The 21,377-nt window shown below is 49.8% G+C and overlaps 1 protein-coding gene across 1 annotated transcript; it reads right to left on the minus strand.

Annotated features, from left to right (window-relative positions):
* Window positions 1-10,036: 10,036 nt before the first annotated feature.
* ZNF275 (zinc finger protein 275) lies at window positions 10,037-21,136 on the minus strand. The gene is made up of 3 exons (XM_021708359.1): window positions 21,106-21,136; window positions 12,133-12,234; window positions 10,037-11,746 (listed from the first exon to the last, which is right to left on the minus strand). The coding sequence occupies exons 1-3, from the start codon at window positions 21,134-21,136 to the stop codon at window positions 10,590-10,592; spliced, it is 1,290 nt and encodes a 429-aa protein (XP_021564034.1). The 3' UTR covers window positions 10,037-10,589.
* Window positions 21,137-21,377: the final 241 nt, after the last annotated feature.

Genomic DNA, 21,377 nt, shown 5'->3' on the forward strand with positions numbered 1-21,377 from the left:
GCACCTGCCTACACCGAGCTGAGTGTTTGGCAGTTTTTGACCCTAGTAACCTGATCTTGCCCTGAAGGACTTTCTTTTGGTTTCTCCAGATGAAAAAAGTCTTCAAAGGGAAACGTTTTGCCGATGTGGAAGAGGTGAAACAAAAAATGGCAGAAGCGCTAAAAGACATCAAACTTAACGAGTTCAAAAACTGTTTTGAGCATTGGAAAAGGCATCTCGACAGGTGTATTGAATCAAACAGAGAATACTTTGAGGGTGACTGAAGTTTAAACATGTAAGAATAAATACACAATTTTAAAATTAATAGATTCTGGGGGGGCCCCTCATAGAGTCTAAGTAGATATCATAGAAGATATTCCTGAGTGATTTTAAAAAATCTAAACATAAAAAACAAAACTACAAAAAAAAAATACAGGCAAATAAATATAGGCGAAAAAAAAAAAAAGGTTAGAGGAGCACATGCCTATCTTTCTAGTCCTTAGATGAAGAAGATGTTATTAAGAAAAGCACAAAATGCAGATGCCATGAAAGAAAAACCTGATACATTTGACAGCATAATGATAAAAAAGACAACTTCTGCATGGCAATAAATGTACCATTAACTGAGTTAAAAATAACAGTGTGGAAGGAAGTATTTGCAGCATGTATAACAGATGTGTAGGGCTACTATCAGGCATATAAAAAGAACTACAAGTCAATAGGAAAAATGGCAAAGAATATGAACAAGTGGTTCACAGAAGAGTCCATTGGAATGGCCACCATTGGAATGGCTCCTATGGGAATGGCCCACCATTGGAATGGTTACCACTGGAGTGGCCTGCCATTTTTACCCATCAGTGTTGGCTAGGGTGGGGGGGGGGGGGAATGGGAGCTCTTGGATGAGCTCGATACAGGCTCTTTTGAAGGGAGAGTTGACAGTATCTGTTTTTAGAATGCCTGTATGCTTTGAACCCAGTAAATAATGCTCCCTCTGGGTATCTGCAGGGGAGATTGCTCATTTCCTCCCCCGTCTGAGGGCTGTTCTAGCTGGGTACTGGGCTGCTTAGCTAGATAATTCCCTTGGCCTCTCTTGGGATAGGTACAGTGCCCACAAGGAAGCGTTTGCCAATGGAATGCCGGTGGTGGGATGGGTCCAACCTCCACCTTACAAGTGTACAGGAAAATGCTTGCCCTGTATGATCCTCTTCCCCGCTCTTGCACTTCAAAGGAGCCAGAGCACAGATGTGTCCATGTGGGAGCTCAACCTTGTAGTCAAGGTAATGTCCTCAAATTAGCTACAAGAGCAGAGTCCCTGGACCACTGCACAGTCACCGGCTGTTTGTTAGCAGTTGGTCCATGACCAGGTTAGTACAGATATCGAGAGGGAGCATTGTGAGGATTTCATAGCAACTCAATATCACCACAATATTTTTATGGCATGTTGCAAAAATTGACCTCTGTCATGGATTGGGAGGAAAAAAACTGGTATTTGACCATAGATGGTTTGAGAGGCACTGTGTGGAGCAGAGCTGCCCCATCAACTAGGACAACTTGGCTCAGACTTACCTGAGAAATGATCTTCAGTTTTCTTAAAGCAACTGTGTTATCACAGGTATCTTTGTTGAGGTCGTCTTATTGTCATCCTACCTAACCCAGCATCTGTCCTGCAGCTCACATCTGTGCCTGGGAGACTGGGGAAAGACTGTCTACACAGCACGGTTTCCATTAGCATAACCCTAAAAGATGCCTGGATGTTCACCAAGAAGGGGAAGGGTCAAATAAATCTCGCTACATCCATGCTATGAAATATTGGGCAGTAGTTACAGGCATTCTCCCAGGCATGCTTAGTCATGTGAAGAAAGTAAGTTACCGAAGAAGCAGACAGTATGACAAACTCTCTGTTGTGTGTGCACATCTATGCTTATAAATATGCAGAAAAATGTTGTAACAGATCTTCTCAGAAAGAGGGGGGATTGAGAGGGGCCAGAGAGTGGCTAAAACAGGCTTTATTTTATCCATATTTGTTGAGTATTTTAAAACAAGATTATACTCATGTTTTGTTTATGCAATTAAAAATAAATTTAAAAGAATATAAAATAGACAATGTTCATACATGTTGATAATAATACAAAACAGAATAATAATCTCTTTTGAGTTGGGGGTTCCTCTGTTGCACAGTTCACTGTAGCCTCTACCTCTTGGGTTCAGGCGATCCTTCTACCTCAGCCTCCTGGGGAGCTGGGACTACAAGTGTGTGCCTCCACACCCAGCTAATATTTTTGCTTTTTTGTAGAGATGAGGTCTCGCTATGTTGCCCAGGCTGGTCTTGAACTCCTGGGCTCAAGCAATCCTCCCACCTCAGTTTCCCAAAGTGCTGGGAATACAGGCATGAGTCACCATGCTCAGCCTACAAAACAGAATAATAATCGTGTTTAATGATTTGATATATTGGCATTCATAGCATTAAACACGGGAGAGTTAAGAAATGTAGTTTGCAGTTGTTTGATTTTATTTAGGTCAGATATGTCTTCAGGAAAAGTCCCATGGGGAAATTCTCATCTTGCAAGAAAGAAATTAAACAGAACTTCCAGAAGGAAAACTCCAAAGTTGTATACAATTACGTCTTTGATAAATTGTCTCTGATCTCCAAATAATAAAGAATATAAAAATATGAAGAAAAGAATACAGCATCAGAGAAAAATGAGGTTCTCAAACACATTTTTATCTCAATTAAACTTCAAGCCAGACTTGACAAAGTACTTTAGGAAGTCTTATCACAATGACTGCTATAGACACCAGCAGTTTTCAGTAGTTTAAGGCCGAGGGGAATTGAGATTTGACCAAACCGTTAATCCTAGATACAAAGTTCCTCCTGGAAAATGCGCCTTTGTAGCCTTTCTTCTGAAATCCCATTGGCTGCTGGAAGAGTCAGGTATCACACGGCAGCCAGTGGGAAGTGGGCAGGAGCCCAGCACAGGGACCCAGAAGCCCACTGCGGGCAGCGGAAGGCCAGCTCCAGAGGTCAGAGAATGGATACGGACATCCACTTATAATAACAGGTCAGTGATGAGATACGTTACAGAATGACTATTGAATCTCGGAAGTTCACTTCCTGATGGTGAAATTTGGGCTTCAGCTCCCCTTCCAAAATGGTCTTGGTGATGTGAGGCTTCTTGAGGTTCAGGGTCAACAGGCCCCAGCCTTTACCATCTGGCCCCTCCCATTTGGCAACTCCTGGCCTTGGGGACCTCACCCACCTCCATCCTCCAGGCACCTGTCACTCACCTGCTACCTCCAACCAGAAGGTCACACCTCCACAGTGGCAGCCCACAGAGGCCGGGAGGTACCTGGATCTGGCTGGGTCTCCTGCTCTCAGGCACTGCCTGGGCTCCGGCCCTCTCTCCAGCCCTCGGCCTCACCGGACACCACTGGCTCTCTCTGCCCAGGTACGCGTGTGGGCTCCCTGGGGCCCTGTGCCTTCCCAAGGGTCTTGGCTGCACCTCACCCTGGCAGAGCCTCCCTGCATCTCTGTCTGTAAATCTGGAGGGCCCCGGGGAGTGAGGGAGGTGGGCGAGCAGGGTTCACCGGGGGTGAGGGGGCGTGGGGAGCATAGAGCAGTGAGGGTTGTCTGAGAGGTAGGAGAATGAGGGAGTGGGGGTGACCCAAGGAGTGAGGAAGCGGCAGTTGTCTGGGGTGTAGGGGCACAGAGGAGTGGGCGTTGCCCGACCCTCGGAACTGAGCAAAATTTACAATAGGGAGGAAAGGGATGAGCACACTTCAACTTTTGTGGGGAAGCTGGCTTGTCCAAGGAGATGGGCCAAAGGCTGGGGCTCTAGCCTCGGAAGGTTGGGGCTCTACCCTCCCTGGAGCTGTTTCCCGGCCCTCCCTCCCTGGAGGTGGGCAGGAGAGAGCTCACCTCCGGTGCACTGAGAGCTCCTGTGGGCTCTGAGGGTGGAGGGTGGGATTCATTCACTAACACTGGGGGTGTGTTTGGCTCAGAAGCTTTTTAGTTGAAGTGTGATCCACGCCCACTGGGAGCACGGCTCGGTGAACATTCATGGAGGTCCCATTTGTGGGGACCTTTTGGCTGCATGTCTGTCTCCCTCTGGGGCTCTGTCAGACCTTGTCGTTTGCTTTTGCATCCCTGCTTTTGCAACCATCAACCATGACAACAAAGATGCGATCTACAGCTGTTAACTCTAAAAGAGGATTTGTTTGAGTGAAAGTTATGGAACCGAAAACGGGAAGAAGTCAAGGAGGGCAGCTGTGTGTTGGGGCCCAGCACATAGCAGGTGCTCAATAAATGCTTGTTGAATAAATGTCAGAAAAGGAGTGAGAGGGCAGAGAATTATTCAGGTTCATCTTGCCTGAAAACATGAGAGACCAGGCTTTTTATTATGCAGCCAGCTTTTGGACAAAGTGCATTTCGGCCGGGAAGGTACGCCGTGTGTGTTGGAGGGACTGGTGAGGGTGGACAGACACAGCTCTAGGAAAATGGGTCGGGAGACTGTTGGGGGAAGAAGGTGAAGTGCAGCGAGCTAGAAGCAGACAGCTGAGGAAGGGGTGGGATGGGAACCCTGGGCTACAGGAACGAGGGGTCCAGACACTGGCCCAGGAAACGTGGGTCTGGGAACCATGAACTCTCAGGTCAGCAAAAGACTGCGAGGGGCCTCACGTGATCTTTCCAAGAGTTTGGGATCTTTGAAGGTTCCACCAAGGGGGAGAGCCAAAAGGCATGCCCTGTGCCTCAGATGCCTTCCCGTTTGTTCTACAGAGGCTGGTGCTGGAGGAGCTAGAGTTCAGGGGGCCAAGGGCACTAGGAGAGGGGCAGAAAGGAATATTCTCAAGTGCTCATTAGGGGCCCACAGGAGTCCCAGAGAAAAGCCCCAAGTTGTCCCCTCCCACTTGGGCACAGTGTCAGGTGTCCAAATGGACTCGTGCACAACCCAGCCTGGCCAGAACACAGCTCCCACGTGTTTTAAGAAAAAAATAGGTGGAATCTCAGCAGCAGGTACACCATAGCTCTTTCCCAACAATGGACGGGCTTGCAAGCAGTGATGGCTGGGGGTGCGTGCACTGGGAGGGGATGCCCTGCCAAGTGAGAAGTCGGCCCCCAAGGGGGTGGCATCACCCCACCTGCCTGGAGCTGCACCTGAGGTGGAAGAATTGACAGCCATGCTGAGGGTGGTATCCTGCGGGAAAGACGACATGGCCCTGCCTGGGCCCCCACCAGAAGTTGGGAGTCTGGGTTGGGGGCGGGGGAGTCATGCTTCTTTCCAGAATGTTGCTTCCTCTTGCTGGATTCCCTGTGGGAACGTGCATTGGAACCCCCTCTGTGCTTGCCTTCCTGCAGTTGGGCAGCCAGCTCCATAGCTGAGCCCTGTTTGCAATGGAAGGGTCAGGAAATGGGCCTGTTCCTGCCTCTGCCTTTTCTGAGGCAATGGTCGCTGGAGAGAGGGCCAGCCACTGGCCACCGAGACCTACTGCCCTGCTATCACCCCCACCCAACCTGAGCGGTGGGCCAACTTTCAAGTCCCAGCAGCCATCTGTCACCCCATTCCTGGTCCCTACGGGAGAAGCTCAGGGTCTGGCCCTGTTATCTGCTCCCATCTGGACTTCAGACTCAGGGGGAGTCCCAGCTGAGGTGGGCAAAGGCAGCTGGCTGAATGAAAGGCTCCTTCTGCCATAGGACAGCTCAAAGTGCCAGGCAAACTAGCCTCCCCCGCCAGGGTGCCCCTCCTCCCCTCCTGGCACCCAGCAAGTGCTGGGATAACCAATCCCAGCAGGGAGCAAGATGGCACCTGGGCCCCTGGAGGAAGTGGTTCTCCAAGTGCAAGGACAAGTGTAGAACCTCATGGCGTGGGGAAAGGGGAAAGGGAAGAAGTGATGTATGAAGATCTGACATAAGTCAAGGGAGACCGATGCCATTTAACATATATTTATTGAAATCTACTCGATGCAAGGCACTGTGCTAGGTTTGGTAGGGGATCAGACATGAAGGGCCACCCCTGGCTTCTAAGAGCTCACAATCTAATGGGTGGGGAAGGGCTGGGGAGAGGAGGGGGAAGCCAAGTCCACAAACAGCTCTAGTGCAAGGCTGATTATAGTGAGTGCTATAAACAGACAAGGTAACGAGATCGGGCGGAACAAGAAGAGAGTGCCAACAACCCAACCAAAACACAGACTGGGGCAGGACACAGTTACTGTTCTCGGAGATAGGCAAGTAACAAGGGCCAAGTTTAAAGAGATAAGTAAACACCCAAACTGACACAATGAGAACTACAGAATGCCAGTATACCAGGGAGAAAGAAGGTAGCAGTTCCCCCCATCTGACAGATGTGCTGGAAATCGCGAATCACTTCCAAAAGAGGGAACAGGGTGGCTGCGGGTTCACTCATCTTATGGGCCAAACGAGGGTTCAGGAAAGGAACACTACCCGGACAGAAAAGCACTGGGCAAACTTACTGAGACTAGAAGGCATAAATTCTCACCCATCTTCGGGAACAGGCTACAGTACCACATGGAAATAGGCGTTCACATCAGTCAGGAAGTGAGAAGAGCCAGCGGGCAGACTTTGACAAGTTGCAAAGAACAGAGACCCACTCAAGCTGGTTCCAGCGCAGGGATCTATGGTGGGGACACATGTGGACTGATGAGGGCAGTCATCAGAAATCCAAGGATGTAACACGGCTGGGCCTCCCTCACGTGCTGGGATTGAGGCAGCTCTGGGGAGCCCAGTGGGCACCAGTCCTCAATTCCTCTCAGTGCTGTGCAGCTCCATCTTCTGACACCAACGAGAAGGTTCTCCGTTACCTCGTTTGTATTTCAGACCGGAATGTGGGTCATCTTCTGCCAGCTCTGATGGTGGGTTGCTGCCCTCGGGTCCAGTGTCCAATTCTGGTTTAATTAACATGGTCTAGAAGAGGGGTGGCGAGTCACATGGTACACAACAGGGCCACAGCTGTGTCGCTTCTAGCACAAAGTCAAGCAGACGGAATGCAATACCATGCGAGAAAGACGCCCGCTGCAATAAGGTGTGGACTATTCTGGAAATGCAAGAGTGAGCATGACACAACTCATCGACAAGTAATCGCGAAAAGCAGCAAAAATGGTCAACGAGTACTTTCTTTTGAAAATGTCACCAAGTACTCAAAACTCTAATAAAAGCAATGGAAGGTTTCTTTCTGAATATGGTCAGAAAAGAACAGATTCCCGATGAGAGCCAGCGTGGCATGGAAGCGCGCCACTCTCTAGCGATAGGAACACATGTGATTAGGAAGAAAAATGAAATGAGGTAGATACATGAATGCATAGACGAGCACACACAGTGGGACGCTTGGTCACATCTGCATCTGACACAGCCGTGTACCCAGAGGATCCATGGAGATCCACTCCCGACAGGGTGGAACCATCAGAGGCAACCAACAAACCTGGCGAAATGACAGGACACATGTTAAAGCCACAGAATGCACTGGAAGAAGGCGCGGATCTCACCATGGACCCCGCGGACAGCTATTCCGTCAACTGCGACGGCCAAGATGCGATCTGTAGTGTTAAGTCTACAAGAGGATTTGTTTGAGAGAAAGTCATACAACCGAAAATGGGAAGAAGTCAAGGAGGGCAGGAAGGGATGTCAAGACACCACGTCCCAGCAGGGAGTCGTGATGACTATGCTATGTTCCAAGATCCCTCATGCAATCCTACAAATGGTGAGTGAATGCCCCTCACCAAATGACAGCTGTACACAACACAGCCTCACAGCTTGAAGAGAGAAAACAGATCTGAGAAGAAAGGCGCAATTTCGGACACAGATTCACAGCTACTGCAAGAGCTGAGGCCCACAGAGCAAAGAGAATCGCTATGTAACAAGTGCTGTTGGCGTCTCTCCAGCCTGGGGTCAGGATGGAGATGTCGCAGAGTGCCACTGTGGTGGCCTGGGGCCCATTGAGGGGGCCTCCCGGCCAAGGTCACAGGGGTCATTATAGGGCCTTGCCTCCCAGGATGGGGGCCTGGGAAGCCCTTTCAAGTTATGCCTGCTAGGAAGCTCTGCCTTAGCCTCGGTGGGCCCACCAGAAGGACACGCTTCTCCTCCAGGCTCTCTAGTGCCCTGCCCCCTTGGGCACAGCTGCTGGGAAGTCGCACCCCAGCCCTGGTGTGGCCGGCTTCTAGCTGCGGCCTCTGCGGGCCATGGGAGGGGCCGGGTTCCTCGCCACGGCTGCTCCTTCTGGGTAGGCTGCTGGAAACAACAGCCCAGTCCCAGGACGATCAGCTTCTTTTCCATGCCACACGGGCCATCAGAAGGGCATTGCTACCCTCCAAGCCTTTGCTTTAGTTCCCATCCTGGGCATGGCTGCTGCCAGTCATAGCCCAGGCCTGGTGCAGCCAGCTAGTACAGGCATGATGCACAGGCCATAGAGAGGCGTGCTTCCTCTCTGAGCCCCTGCTTGTTGCCAGAACACATAGGTGAGTTTCGTCTAGCTGTCCAAAGCAGAAGCCACCAGAGGATGTGGTCCAGGTGAGAGTTCTTGCATCCTGGGAGCTGTCTCTTGGTCACGGAGTCCACACCGGGCACTGCCAAGGCTCCCAGGAGTTTGAAGGATGGCTGGGTTGCTTGCTTCCAGACCGAGTTTGGACCACCCCATTGATCTAAGTGAGGCCAAGCCCTGCCGCTGACAGCTGAGGCTTGCTGATGCACAGTCACAGAGTGTTCTGGCCAATCTGTGATGGAAGTATCTCTAGCGTGCCTGAGTGGCCAGGTTTTAGATAGTCAAGTACTGCCCACAGATATACATGGAGTCTGCATCTTGGATGAGGGAAGAGCCTGCTTCTCCGGCCCATTCCCATCCAGTCTGCCCACCTGCTGTAGTCACCTTCCCATGGGCAGTGGTTTCAACTTTTTATCTGTAATTAAAATTCTTGAAGAAAATGTCATTGTATCTAACTACAGAAGCAATGGAAGTTATGACTTAGTGGACCAAAATGAAAGCTTGGATATGTAAAAATTAAAGGGCTGCACACACAAAAAAACGTAATAAAAGTGCAACAAAGAGCAAAGCAATAAAACTGGAAAGAGAACATCACAGTCGATATAGAAAGAAGCACTATATAAAGTCAATATATCCAAAGGTAACTTGATAACTAGTCAAAGGAGATGAACAGACAACTCGCATGCAGGAAAACAGGAGTTGTACTCAAATCATCGCATGGGAGAAAGAAGATGAGACTGGTAGTAAGGACTGGGGTCCATCCCCAGTTCTGGTACTAACGAGCCACAGAGTGACAGCAGTAGCTATGACAATGACTGCAGGTGGCCTTCAGTGAGCGTACCTCTGTGCCAGGCCTGCATGCCTGGCGCTCTGCAGGCACAATGGCAGCCTTCACGATAACCCTCGGAGGTAGGTGCTGTGCCACCTCCGTTCTACAGAGCTGGCAACCACCTAGGCTCGATACAAGGAAAGACCCTTGTTCCCAACGAGGAGGCGTCACCGGACACTTGGGTCCTTGAGATGTATCTCTTACCGTGGGGGTGATCTTCACTACTTTAACTTCAACTAAATAGTGCTGCTTGAAGACAAGACCTAGTAGCCCAAAACAGCCCCCTAGTCGCTGCTACTTTGGCTATGAAGAGGGGTCACCAGATTGAATTGGTTTAAGAAAAAAGGATGCGAGACACTTAACTCAGATTCAGCAATTACTGCTAAGAGTCTGACCTCACAATGACGTTTCAGATGCTTTAAGAAAAGGCCTTTTAAAGGTCATTTGAAAAAGCACCACCTTAAGTGGTTATGTTGTAGAGTTATAAGACAAACAACAACAAAAATAACTTGTCCTAATGTTACGTGAGCAATGTTCTTATGGCTTGGGAGGACATTTCTAGTGAGAGCCTCCTGCAGGGATTGTCACAGCACTACTGCCCACAGCTCTGATGGAAGTGACTGGATGTGCTTTGAAATTGATGACTGGAAGGGGGCTCCCACAGTGAAGACGGCGAGACCAAAAACACAGGCGAGGAGTTAGAACAAAATGATTTCAGGAAACAGCGTGTGGCAAAACAGGAGCATTTTCTAAATTAATATATTATTCTATATCATATGTGATTTATAATATGTATGCATAACTAAATTAATAAATTAAATATATAAGACATTTGAGTGCTCTATTTACATCCCTAAAAATTTATAAATTCAAGTAGGCCAAAAAACTTTGGGGCGATCTTCTCTTCGGGAAAGCTGGGATCACATTACATTGACGCCATCTGTGAATGGCTCTGTGTGTGTGTTTCCCGGGAGGGAGGGAGGAGGAGCTTGGAGATAACGGCCTCCACGCCCCCTCCCCCCATCCGGATTTCTCTGCTCTCATTCTGGGATTCAAGGCATGCGTATGGAAACGCCCCGATGGTACTCTCTGCCAGTTGAACTAGCCAAACTAGGTTAAAATGGTAAAAGCTACTCTCGGTGGGCGATGAGAAACGCGTACACTTATAAATTGCTGGTGGCAGTATAAATTGGTCTCAACCTTTCGGACGACAAAATATAGAAGCGCTACAAAACTGTTCATCTCCTTTGACTCTGCCGTCCCCGTCTGGGGACCCCCGCCGGCCGCGGACGCCTCTACTCGCGGTGGGTGGGCTGGTGCTTCTGCAGCGCCGAGCGCCTCTTGAACACGCGGCCGCACTCGTTGCACTCGCAGCGCCGCGCCCCGCTGTGGATGCGCCGGTGGCGGCTCAGGCCCGAGCTCCTGCGGAAGGCCTTGCCGCACTTGTCGCACTCGTAAGGCTTCAGTCCGCTGTGGATGCGCCGGTGCTTGATGAGGTCGGAGGGCCCGCGGAAGGCCTTGCCGCACTCGCCGCACGCGTAGGGCCGCTCGCCGCTGTGGATGCGCGCGTGCTCCAGCAGGCTGGAGCTCTGGCGGAACGCCTTGCCGCACTGGCCGCACGCGTACGGCTTCTCGCCCGTGTGGATGCGCCGGTGCTTGGTGAGCTCCGAGCTCCTCCGGAAGAGCTTGCCGCAGTGGGGACACCCGAACGGCTTGGCGCCGCTGTGGATGCGCTGGTGCTCCGCCAGCCCGTTGACGCCTCGGAAGGACTTGCCGCAGTCGTCGCAGTCGAAGGGCAGGTGGCCGGTGTGGATGCGCTGGTGCTTGAGCAGCTCCTGGCGGTCCAGGAAATCCCGGCTGCACGCCTTGCAGGCGAACGGCTTCTCCGAGGTGTGCAGCTTCTGATGGCGGAAGAGTTGGGTGTTGACCTTGAAGGACCGCCCGCACTCCTCGCAGTCGAAGGGCTGCTCCCTGCTGTGGACCCTCAGGTGCTGACTGAGGCCTGCGTTCTTCTTAAACCTCTTCCCGCACTCCTCGCACTCGAAGGGCTTGGCCTCCCGCTCCATCTGCTCCCGCTTTGCCGCGGCATCTTCCGGGGCTCGACTCGGGCCGGGCTGGGGCTCCGCGGCCACGTGGCTTTTCCTGTGCTCGTTGAACTCCGACACCCCCCTGAAGACCTTCCCGCAATCGCCACATTCCCAGCCCTTCTCCTCGCTGTGGACTCTCTGGTGCTGAACGAGGAGCACTTTGAGCCGAAAGGTGTCCCCGCACTCTTTACAGGCAAAGTGATGCTCTATGGGCAGACCCTGTGGGCTCCCTCCCCCCCTCTCAGAGTCCCCGTGCTGATTGCCCTCGGGGCTGGGGTCACTCGCCCTTGAGGAGCTTGTGGACGCCATCTCCTGGGGCTGGGTGTCTTCCCCCATGGTTTGGTGTCGGGTCACCGAGGTGCTCTCTGAAATGGTAAACACAAGACACTGCAGTCAGCCTGCAGAGGAGGCCAGCGGAGGTTACGCTCCTTTGCCAAAAATCCTTTTTCTCCAGAGACAGCTGGTGAGCACCAGGCTCAGCCCAGAAGCCACCAGAAGCAAGGACTGCAGAGGCAAGGGGCAGAGGGCCCCCTTCTGTGATGAGGCAGCAGACACACACCCTCTCCCGGGGCTCAGCTGGGCCTCCCAGCTCTAACTCAAGCCTCCTCTCAAAGCTCAGCTAGTCCTCTCAACCCTAACCTCAACCCCGAGAACTCAGCTGGGTCCCCCCAACCCTAACCTGAACCCCACCACAGCTCAGTGGGGCCACCCCAGACTTCCTCACACTTCTTTAAGTTTCTTTGTCACTCACCAGAGTACTTGGCTGGATCCGTGCTGAGCAATGGGTCTGATACCAGTAGTACTTTCCCTTGGAGCAGGTGAGAGACCAAGGGAGGATTCGAAACAGGAACTCCTGCTCATGGGAAAAGAAACGGGTTCTGGTGACAGCCAGAGATGACATGAGAAACCTGGAAGAATGGGGCAAGGCCTTCGAAGAAGAACCACTTTCAATCCTCAGACACTGGGTTGGCTGTGACCTTACGCAAGCCATTCATTCAGTTCAAATGTATTTCCCAAGGGCTCCTTCCAGAAGTTGCAGGGGCACAGGCTCTGGGCCCACTTGGGGGAGGCTCCAGAAGCCTACCTGGTGGTCCTCCTGAGAGGCTGACCTCACCCCTGTCCACCCCCTTTGTGGCCACACCTTGAACTTCACGCTCTTCCCAGACCTGCAAACTTCCACGATCCCAAATCTGACTCCTAATAGTCTCTTCTCTTAAAAACTCCCCACTTTCACACACACGCAGACTCCTGGCGGGTGAGCCAGGGCTTGATCATGCCAGCCTCTCTCAAATGTAAACTCAAATTAAATGGCCATGCAACCTGCATAATTTGTGGGGCGAAAAGGAAAGCGCATCCTACACTCTAGTGGCACCTCGGCTCCAATTTCTCTCCCGGTAAAAACCCGAGGGGGGTTCTTTCCCTGTCCTGAGGAGCCGGGGGAGTGTGTGCTACTCAGACACGTCAGGTGTGGCAGACCCTTTGTGTTTCCCCACAACCAGGGACCAGATGAGCGGGTGTGGATAGCCATGTACCTCCCGCCCCGTTCCCAGCGGGTGGAAAGTCTGGGGAAAAGCTGGGGCCATGCTTACCTATGGAGGTCACGTTCCCATAATACGCCAGTGCCCTCTGCTCAGGGTCCAGCCTCAGCCACTCCCTCTTGGTGAGGTGCCACGCCACATCATCAAATATCACCAAATCCTGAAAGAATTCCCAGGGAGAATCAGTCTTTCAGTCTGTTCTAGAATCAGGCGGGGGCAGCACCAGCAACGCCAGGGACAAGAGGCGAGGGCCTGGAGTGGGTGTGTTAACGTGGAGAAGTAACCACGAGCCCCGAGAAGTCCTGGAAAGAGAACCTGCCCAAGCACTAGGAGACCTGGCCTCCCACTGTCTTCCCAAGGGACCTCAGGTCGGTCATTTTCCTGTATGGAAACTCAGCTCCCCCACCTAGATGACAGGAACCACAAGCCCAGTGGACATCCATTCCTTGGCAACCTCTGGAAGAGAAGCAGAGGGAGGGCAGGAAGACAGCAGTTGGGGTTCACAGTCTGCCGTGTGTCATGCTGGGGGCAAGAGGCGGAGGCCGAGGCCAGGATCAGGGAGCAGTGACAGAATCCCAAGCAAGGCAGAAGGAAGCACAGCTCACCTGGGCCTCCGGCATCTCAAGAGGGACTGCCAGGACCTGGTTTCCCGGGGCTCCGTCCTGGGGAAGGGCAAGACCTTGGGGAGCAGGTGGAGCTAAGAAAAGTGAAAAAAGCCATGAGTGACAACAGCCCTGCCTCTGCGTCCCCTGGGAAGGGACTGGTGACTTCTTTCTCCCTGGTCTTAGATGTGCGTCTCGTCTCGTGCTGGTGGAGTGGCACGTCCGAGCATGCACGTGCCTAAGAAAATACACCTCGGACAGTGGGAAGGTGGTCTGGCAAAGACCGCGCACGGGTGGCCCGGAGGGAGCCGAGGTAAGACCAACGGCTGTTCGCTCAGGCATGGCCAGGAGAAGAAAGACACGGACAGAGAGCCAAGGACAGAGGACTGGCTCTCAGAGGCAGGTTGGCCACGGGCCTCCTGACAGCAAGCCTCGAAGAGGCCCACGCTCACACTGGGCAGGAAGGAAGCGCTCCAGCAAGAATATCCGAAGACGTAACTAGGAAGTGAGAGGCCCTTTCTACCTCTGTAGAGGCAGCAATAAACGGGGGGCAGGCTACTGGAGGAAGAGAAGCAGCAAAGAGTAGGGCTGGGGGCTTCTTGGCCAGCAGTGAGGCCCTTGAAAGCCACACCCCCAAAACAATTAGTCCTGTGAAGGCAAGACAGCACTGAGGAGAGGTTTCTGTACCATATTCCACACAATGAAAAGTGGAACAGAACAGCTGGAAAAATACGTCTCAAAGGAAAGCTCTTCAGACATAAGACTGCTAAATAAAGGATCTGACCAATTTGTACAAGTTACGTTTGTCTTCCAAATTGCAAAATATATGCAATAGTATAAGATCCCACCACAGATGTCTACACATCACAGCCTCCCGCTTCAGGGGATTCAAAGAAACAGGCACATAGTCCCTGTTCTGCTGTCCATTCAATTCAATTCTACTCACAATTACATGAAAAGGAAGTCTTTTCTACGCTGGCTCAAGGACCACACAACCCAGACAGACTTTAATAGAAAATCAGACTTTTTGTATTAAAGACTTCTATATCAAATTAAAGGACATAAAATCAAAGATGCTGTATGAAAAAGGATGGATAGAAATTTCCACTAAAGCTGTGATGGAGAAATAAGAAAGATTTCAATCCTGCTGGAAACAAGTAGAAAATGGGAGAAATATATGTGAAACAATAGTTTTCAGACACCGGACAGCAGGAAGCGCAGAATCACAATGCACGAGAGAAGAGAAACAAATGAGGTGAGCCCTGTCATCGCCCAGCTTGAGAGTGTAGGGAGGGGGAGCCAAACAGAGCTTCGTGGCTTCGCCAAGTTAGGGAGACAGAGACCAGTATTCAGAGCAGCTGAGGCAGCTGGATGTTGCAGAGCAGAGTTTCAGAAAGGAGTCAGTTATGCAGGAAAAAGAGCTTCAAAAAAATCTGCATAAGGCTCTTCTTGAGTCTCTCTTGACTACGATGCCATGCATGCACAGAGTGAAACTCCAAAAGCCCGGGGAAAAAAGCGACCAGGAAGCTGTAAGCTGAACAATTTCCAGGACATACCAAGGTAGAGAGATGTTTAAGGTCTGACGGAGCAGCATAGAGAGTCCTCTGTGATCCCCTGGGACACTCAGTAGAGAATCCAGGGGGGTCATGCCTTAGTAGTGTGGCAGATCTAACTCTAGAGCCAATGCTATCCAAGACTTGCCTTAAAGAAAGCTTAAAAGTAGGCCTCAAGGGGATCAAAGTGATCCCCAAATAACTGCCTCCCCAAATCCCAACACTCAACAACATAATCTTTATAATGTCCAACATCCAGCCCAATATCAATGAAATGCCAAGAACCACAAAAATGTGACCCATGGCAAAGACAACAATCAGTTTATAGAAACACGCAGAAATGAATGGTGACAGGACTCACAGAAAACAGCAAGTTTAACTAGGTATAGGTATGGAAAGAAAAACATAGGAATACAGAGAGATTTGGAATAGAAGCTATAGAAAAAGTCAAATCGAACTTCTGGAGGTAAAAACTATAATACTTAAAATGAAAAATTCACTGGATGTGATTAACAGCAGATTAGATACCACACACACACACACATACATCCCACAAAAAATTAGAGAATTTGAAGACAGCAATAGAAACCATCTCAAATGAAGCTCAGGGGAAAGAAAAGTTTTAAAAAACAAACAGTACCTCCATGAGCTGGAGTGATAGAAAATGATCTAATACCCACATAACTGGACTCTGAAAAGGCAAAGAAAGGGGGAAGGGATAAAAAATACAGTCACAGAAATAATGGCTAGAGATTTTTCTAAATTTGATGGAAACTATAATATCACAGATCCAAGAAGCCCAGCTAACCCCTAGCAAGACTTAAAAAGATACATCATAATCAAATTGTTGAAAACCAGTGATAAAGAGAAACCTTCAAGTAGTCAGAGGAGAAAAATGCTGCCATTGTGTACAGAGGAACAAAGAGAAAAAGAATCTCTGACTCCTTATCAGAAAATGTGCATGCCAGAAAACAACAGAATGACATTTGCAACGTGCTAAAAGAAAAAAAAAACGGAACCTAGAATATTATATTCAAGGAGAATAGCCCTCAAAATGAAGCCGAAATAAAATTTTTTTCAGACAAAAGCTGAGAGAATTCATCACCAGCAGATCTGTAAATGAGAAATACGGAAGGAAGATTTTCAGGTGGAAGGAAAATGATCCCGGTTGGAAACCTGGATCTACACAATGGCATGAAGAACACCCCCTCATTTTTAAACGTTGAAAAATCAATCGATTATTTAAAGCAAAAATAATAACAAGGCAGCGTGGGGCTTATAACATACATGAAAGTAAAACATGGGATTTTGTGTTTTGGCAAGCCTTCCGAGTCCCTGATACGTGCTAATAAGCGAACAGTAGAGATAAAATACATGCTGTAAAATAATCCAAAAGAAGCGAGGTAAAGAAAAAGATGAAAAAGGACCAGGTGGGACAGATAGAAAACAAACAGCAAGATGGCCGACTTAAACTCAACCACACAGATGATTAAGGTCAGTGTACAAGGACTCAACAGTCCAATTGGAAGGCAGAGGTTGTCAGGCCGTATGAAAAAGAAGACTCAGTGATCCACTGTTTAGAAGAAACTTTAAATATAAACACACAGGCAGGTTAAAAGTAAAAGGCTGGAAAGTGTAAAACAATATACTATAACCGACAGAAAAAGTCCACATAATCCCAGTACATTAAAAAACGCAGGGGGAGGATGGATGACGAATGTGGCTTGGAGCTCCGGAGACATTGCCGAAGAGGCCTAGTGCTCAGCAGGAAGAAAACTGCAGGGTCTAAATATAAAACCAACAGGTGGCTGGCGTAGGACGAGGCACAGCAGATTACAAAAATGTGGATCTTTCATAGAAGACACAGCAGACATAATAACTCTTGATTGAAAACCTAAAGAGGGCAAGGGAAGGGGAGGAGATGGCTAAGTATGTATTTGCATTTTAGGAGGAAAAAGAAAAAATGGAGAGTGATTTGTAGCTAGAATAGGCACATCTCTAATGTATGTGACACCACATCGGGGGGGAGTCAAGGTCTTGAAAGGTCTGTTTTCTGTTTCTGTAATGTGTGAATTTTTAGTAATCAAGCTGAACGTTGGTATCAGAAAAGAGCAATTTTCCAAGACTTGGATAGATTCTGGTCGGCTTTGAATAAGAAAGAAGCTTGGCACACAAGAGGACAAGGGCTGAGGCCAAGGAGACACTGGGGAGGGGTCCCTGAGGTTGGGGCAGAAGACCAGCACTCGCTGGGATACCCACACAGCAAGGCAGGCACGGGGGAGAAGGGGTGGCAGGAATCTGTGGGCAGCCCACGGAGGGTGATGACCAGAAGTCTACAGACAAGACGGTGGGGTGTGGCTCCCCGGGCTCCTCCCGCAAGCAATCAGCCCCTCGGCCTGGTGTGGGCAGAAGGCTCACTTCGTTCCCTAGTCCGTGGGAGCCCAATCCCTGTCTTTCACTGGCTGGCATAAGTGCTTCCCCAGTGTGTCAGTTCTCAGGGGCTGTGCAGCCAAGCCCTCTATAGGTCCCACTGTCACTTGGGCAGGACCCTGTTGGCTGTTGGGGTCTCCCTGGTTTGACTTTGGCTTTCAGTACAAAATGAATGAGTCACGAATTGTCAGAACTTCACTTCTAGTTGACATCGATGTTTGGGCTGTCGCATGGAACGGAGAGAAGGACATCGTGTACGTACTTTTGGAGAAACATAACATTGGATGAGCCACTTCTTGGGGCCCTCAGGCCAGAGACCTAAGGCCTTCACCCCCAACAAGGCCCTGGCCCAGCCCCGAATCCTATACCCTGCCCCCCACGGCTCAATCATACCCAGACACACTGGCCTTCACTCAGTCCTAGACAGGCCAAGACTGTGGCCTTCGAGGCCTCTGAACCTGCCAAGAATATCATCCCTGCGGCTTATCATAGGTGGCTCCTTCCGACAATTTGGGCCTCAACTCCAGTGTCCCCTCCGCAGAACCTCTTCACTCTCCAGCCTCAACACATTCTACTCGAAGCACTTGCACTCACTACTAACCATCCTGTGAAATTGCTTGTTTCTACCTGAGTCTCCCCAGGAGAAATGTAATTCCAGCAAGACAGGGGCTTTCCCATTCTTGGTCACCCCTGAACCCCCAGTGTCTGTAGCAGCTCCTGGCACCGAATGGGCATTGTGGGGTGACTGAACTGATGTTTGGGGGGGAAGGGTGTAGCAAATGGAGCAACTTCAGTCTAGTGAATAGTCTAGTGAACACTGCGCGTGTCAGGAGCTGTGTGTCTCCCTTCACGTAATTTAATTACTGCAGCCCACGGTTATTACTACCTTCATCTTACAGAGAAGGAAACCACGGCTCCGAGACATTAACTTGCTGAATGTCCAGCTCCCAAGATTGGAGACTTTTCGAGCCTCGCCAGAGAAGAGAAAAATAATATTCAGCCCTCTAATACAGAGCCACAGCCAGAAGGCAATCTGGTGGCGGGGTGTAACAGCATCTAGCCTAATGCTATATATAGGGGGGTGGGGGATGCCTTTAAATAATCCTGTGGACATGCCCTTACTGCGCAATAGAGACACATCATTCCCTCCCCTCCTCGCATGCATGCGAGGGCGCGCACACACACACAGCCTTCCAAGCCACCCACATTTAATTGAGCAAATCCTCCCGAAGTGTTCCATTTAATTGAGTGAATCCTACCAAAGTGCTTTGATTTAATTGGCGTGATTAACTGTTGAAATCCTGGAGCCACAGTTCCTCCACGAATTGTTAACTTCCCCGTCGTCCCTGCAAAGCAACAGGAGTGGCCTGCGGGCACTTCAACTCTCGACGAAGGCTGTGTGATCACCACCCACGGTGACAGGGCCCATGGACACACAGAGATCATTTTGTAGGTGCTCACAAAGGTGGGAGGAAAAAAGCAGGCCCTGCTCTCACATAAGGAAGCTAAACTCCGCATAATTAACCAAGTGTAGCAGGTCAAGGAGCTTCAAAAGAAGCTAAGGGAGATCATTTAAAAAAGAGATAAGACATGAATCCCTACAGCGGTTAAAAATAAAATTATCATCAATCCTAGAGGCAATCGGATCACTTAGGGTCCATGTTACACAACGGTTCTACTTTAAAATGGTGGGGCTGGGAAGAGTGGCTCACACCTGTCATCTCGGCACTTTGGGAGGCTGAGGCGGGAGGACTGCTTGCACCCAGAAGTTCGAGACCAGCCTGGGCAATATAGTGAGACCTCATCTCTACAAAAAGTTCGCTGGGCGTGGTGGTGCATCTATAGTCCCAGCTACTAGGGAGGCTGAGGTGGAAGGATTGCCTCAGCCCAGGAGGTCAAGGTTGCCGTGAGCCATGATAGTGCCACTGCATGCACTCTAGCCTGGGTGACAGAATGAAACCCTGACTCAAAAAAATAAAATAAGATAAAATAAAATAAAATAAAATAAAATAAATGGTGGAACTAATCAGGAAAAGAAGTTAGATGCTGTGGTAAAAGTGACAAACACAGGTGCATACTGCCTTCCGACCGTGGATCATGGGGAATCGAGGTCAAAGCAATTCCAGACAGAACATGAAAATCATTGTAATGCACCCTATGGACACACAGGGTAGTGCTGACCTTGAACGTGACGTACTTTCGCTCACAGCAGAAAAGCATTCCCTGATCTCATGGGGTGCATTCCTACATACAACTGGGAGATGGAAGCTCGAAGAAATACTATGGAAAAACAAATTCCCAGTTTCTCATGTAAATAGTATTATCCTCTTTCCTTCTTTCTTTCTTTTTTTGATTTATTGTAGAGACAAGATCTCGCCAAATTGCCCAGGCTGGTCTCGAACCCCTGAGCTCAGGCAATCCTCTCGCCTCGGCCTCCCAAAGTGCTGGGATTACAGGCTTGAGCCACCGCACCAGGCCCAATCCTCTTTCTTTAAATGGGATCTGAAGATAGTCTAAAGATTATAAACTCCCAGAAAGCAAAGGCCTTGTCAAGGTCAACTGCGGATTCCACCCTGGACCTAGCCAAGCGCCATTCAACTGCAGCTGTTTAACATCTGCTGCTAGAATACATGAAAATAGTAATGTCAATGTTAACCTACTGTCTGACAACTTGAAAAATTATGCTTTCTAAAACACGAGCATTCACGTGAGTGAGCAGATTGTCCTGCTATGTGCTTTAGATTACAATGTCAATTTTCACTGACTTATTTAAATCAAATTAATAGTGTGGAATCAGAAACACTAAGAGACCTGAAATCATCATTTTACTTTGATAGAACAGAAATGAAGAGATGAATTCAACAGACACAGAAACCATCCCAAATCACAAAAAGTGGGGAATGATTAGGTGTTTTCTGGTCGCCTTTGAGCTTAGGACCACCTCCATCCCCCAAGTCTGGTTACTAGCAAAGGTAGCTTCTGGGCCTAAAATATCAGTGTAAAATGGAGTCTGTCACTCAAATACCAAACAACCTTCTCTGACAGGTGCCGTCCTTCCCTGGGCAGTGGGGACTGGGGAGAGGCAGCAAGGCCCCCTAAATAAGACCCATCTGGCAGGTTCAAGAAGCTTCCAGGGAGTGCCAGAAACACCTGGACTCCCTCAAGCATCTAAATAAAGACCTGTAGCCGAATGTACAAAGTACATTTAAAGAATAGCTAGCTCCCTCTAGGTAGATAGAAATTTTGAGTTTACCTAGAAGACAACAGGTGTCTTGCAGTGTTCAGTTCGGTTTTGGACCAGAGCAAACATGCCCCAAAGAGTGTCTTTATAGGTTTCACTCCCAAGAGAGCTAATTCAGGTGGGTGCTTTCAGCTCCCTCTCCCATCCAAATGATCACCTGGATTCCCAATTCTCCTTACTGAGGTGAGAGAACTGTGTCTGAGCAAAGACAGTTCAGCAACACTGGCATATGTGAAAATATAAGTGCTTCTGGAACCAAAACGATACACCTCACCGTCTTGGACCCTTGCCCACAGGGTCTTCTGAAAGCACGGTCAGCCACAAGGCCAACACACGTGATGGGTAAACACCCAGACTTACCCAAAAGAGACAGGCAGGGATGACTCATCATGTTTCAGGACAATCCAGAGAGATCAGTGTGGGAAGGGAGGCCCTACCTGTTGGAGTGAGAGAATTCAGGTGAACAGAAGCAGGCTTGTGCGCACCTCCCAGGAACCCGTTCTCTTGTGTAGCGAGTTGTCAACGGAATCCACACCGCCAGGACCCCAATCCACCCCAGCCAGGCCAGGGGCAATCCCTGAGCCGAGCCCCTGGTCACACCCATCCTGGCGTCCCACCTGTCAGGCTGGGAG

The sequence above is a fragment of the Carlito syrichta genome, unplaced genomic scaffold (genome assembly GCF_000164805.1).
Source record: "Carlito syrichta isolate Samal-C Ts95f unplaced genomic scaffold, Tarsius_syrichta-2.0.1 Scaffold135894, whole genome shotgun sequence".
NCBI classification, from domain to species: domain Eukaryota; kingdom Metazoa; phylum Chordata; class Mammalia; order Primates; family Tarsiidae; genus Carlito; species Carlito syrichta.

What these genes read in the sequence shown, in the direction of transcription:
- ZNF275 (XM_021708359.1), bottom strand. Translation starts at nt 21,136, where the DNA reads ATGATGAGTCATCCCTGCCTGTCTCTTTTGG. An exon ending in TCCCTGCCTGTCTCTTTTGG is followed by an intron (nt 12,235 to 21,105) that starts GTAAGTCTGGGT and finishes TCCCATGAGCAG; the next exon opens with GAGTTCCTGTTTCGAATCCT. An exon ending in GGATCCAGCCAAGTACTCTG is followed by an intron (nt 11,747 to 12,132) that starts GTGAGTGACAAA and finishes TTACCATTTCAG; the next exon opens with AGAGCACCTCGGTGACCCGA.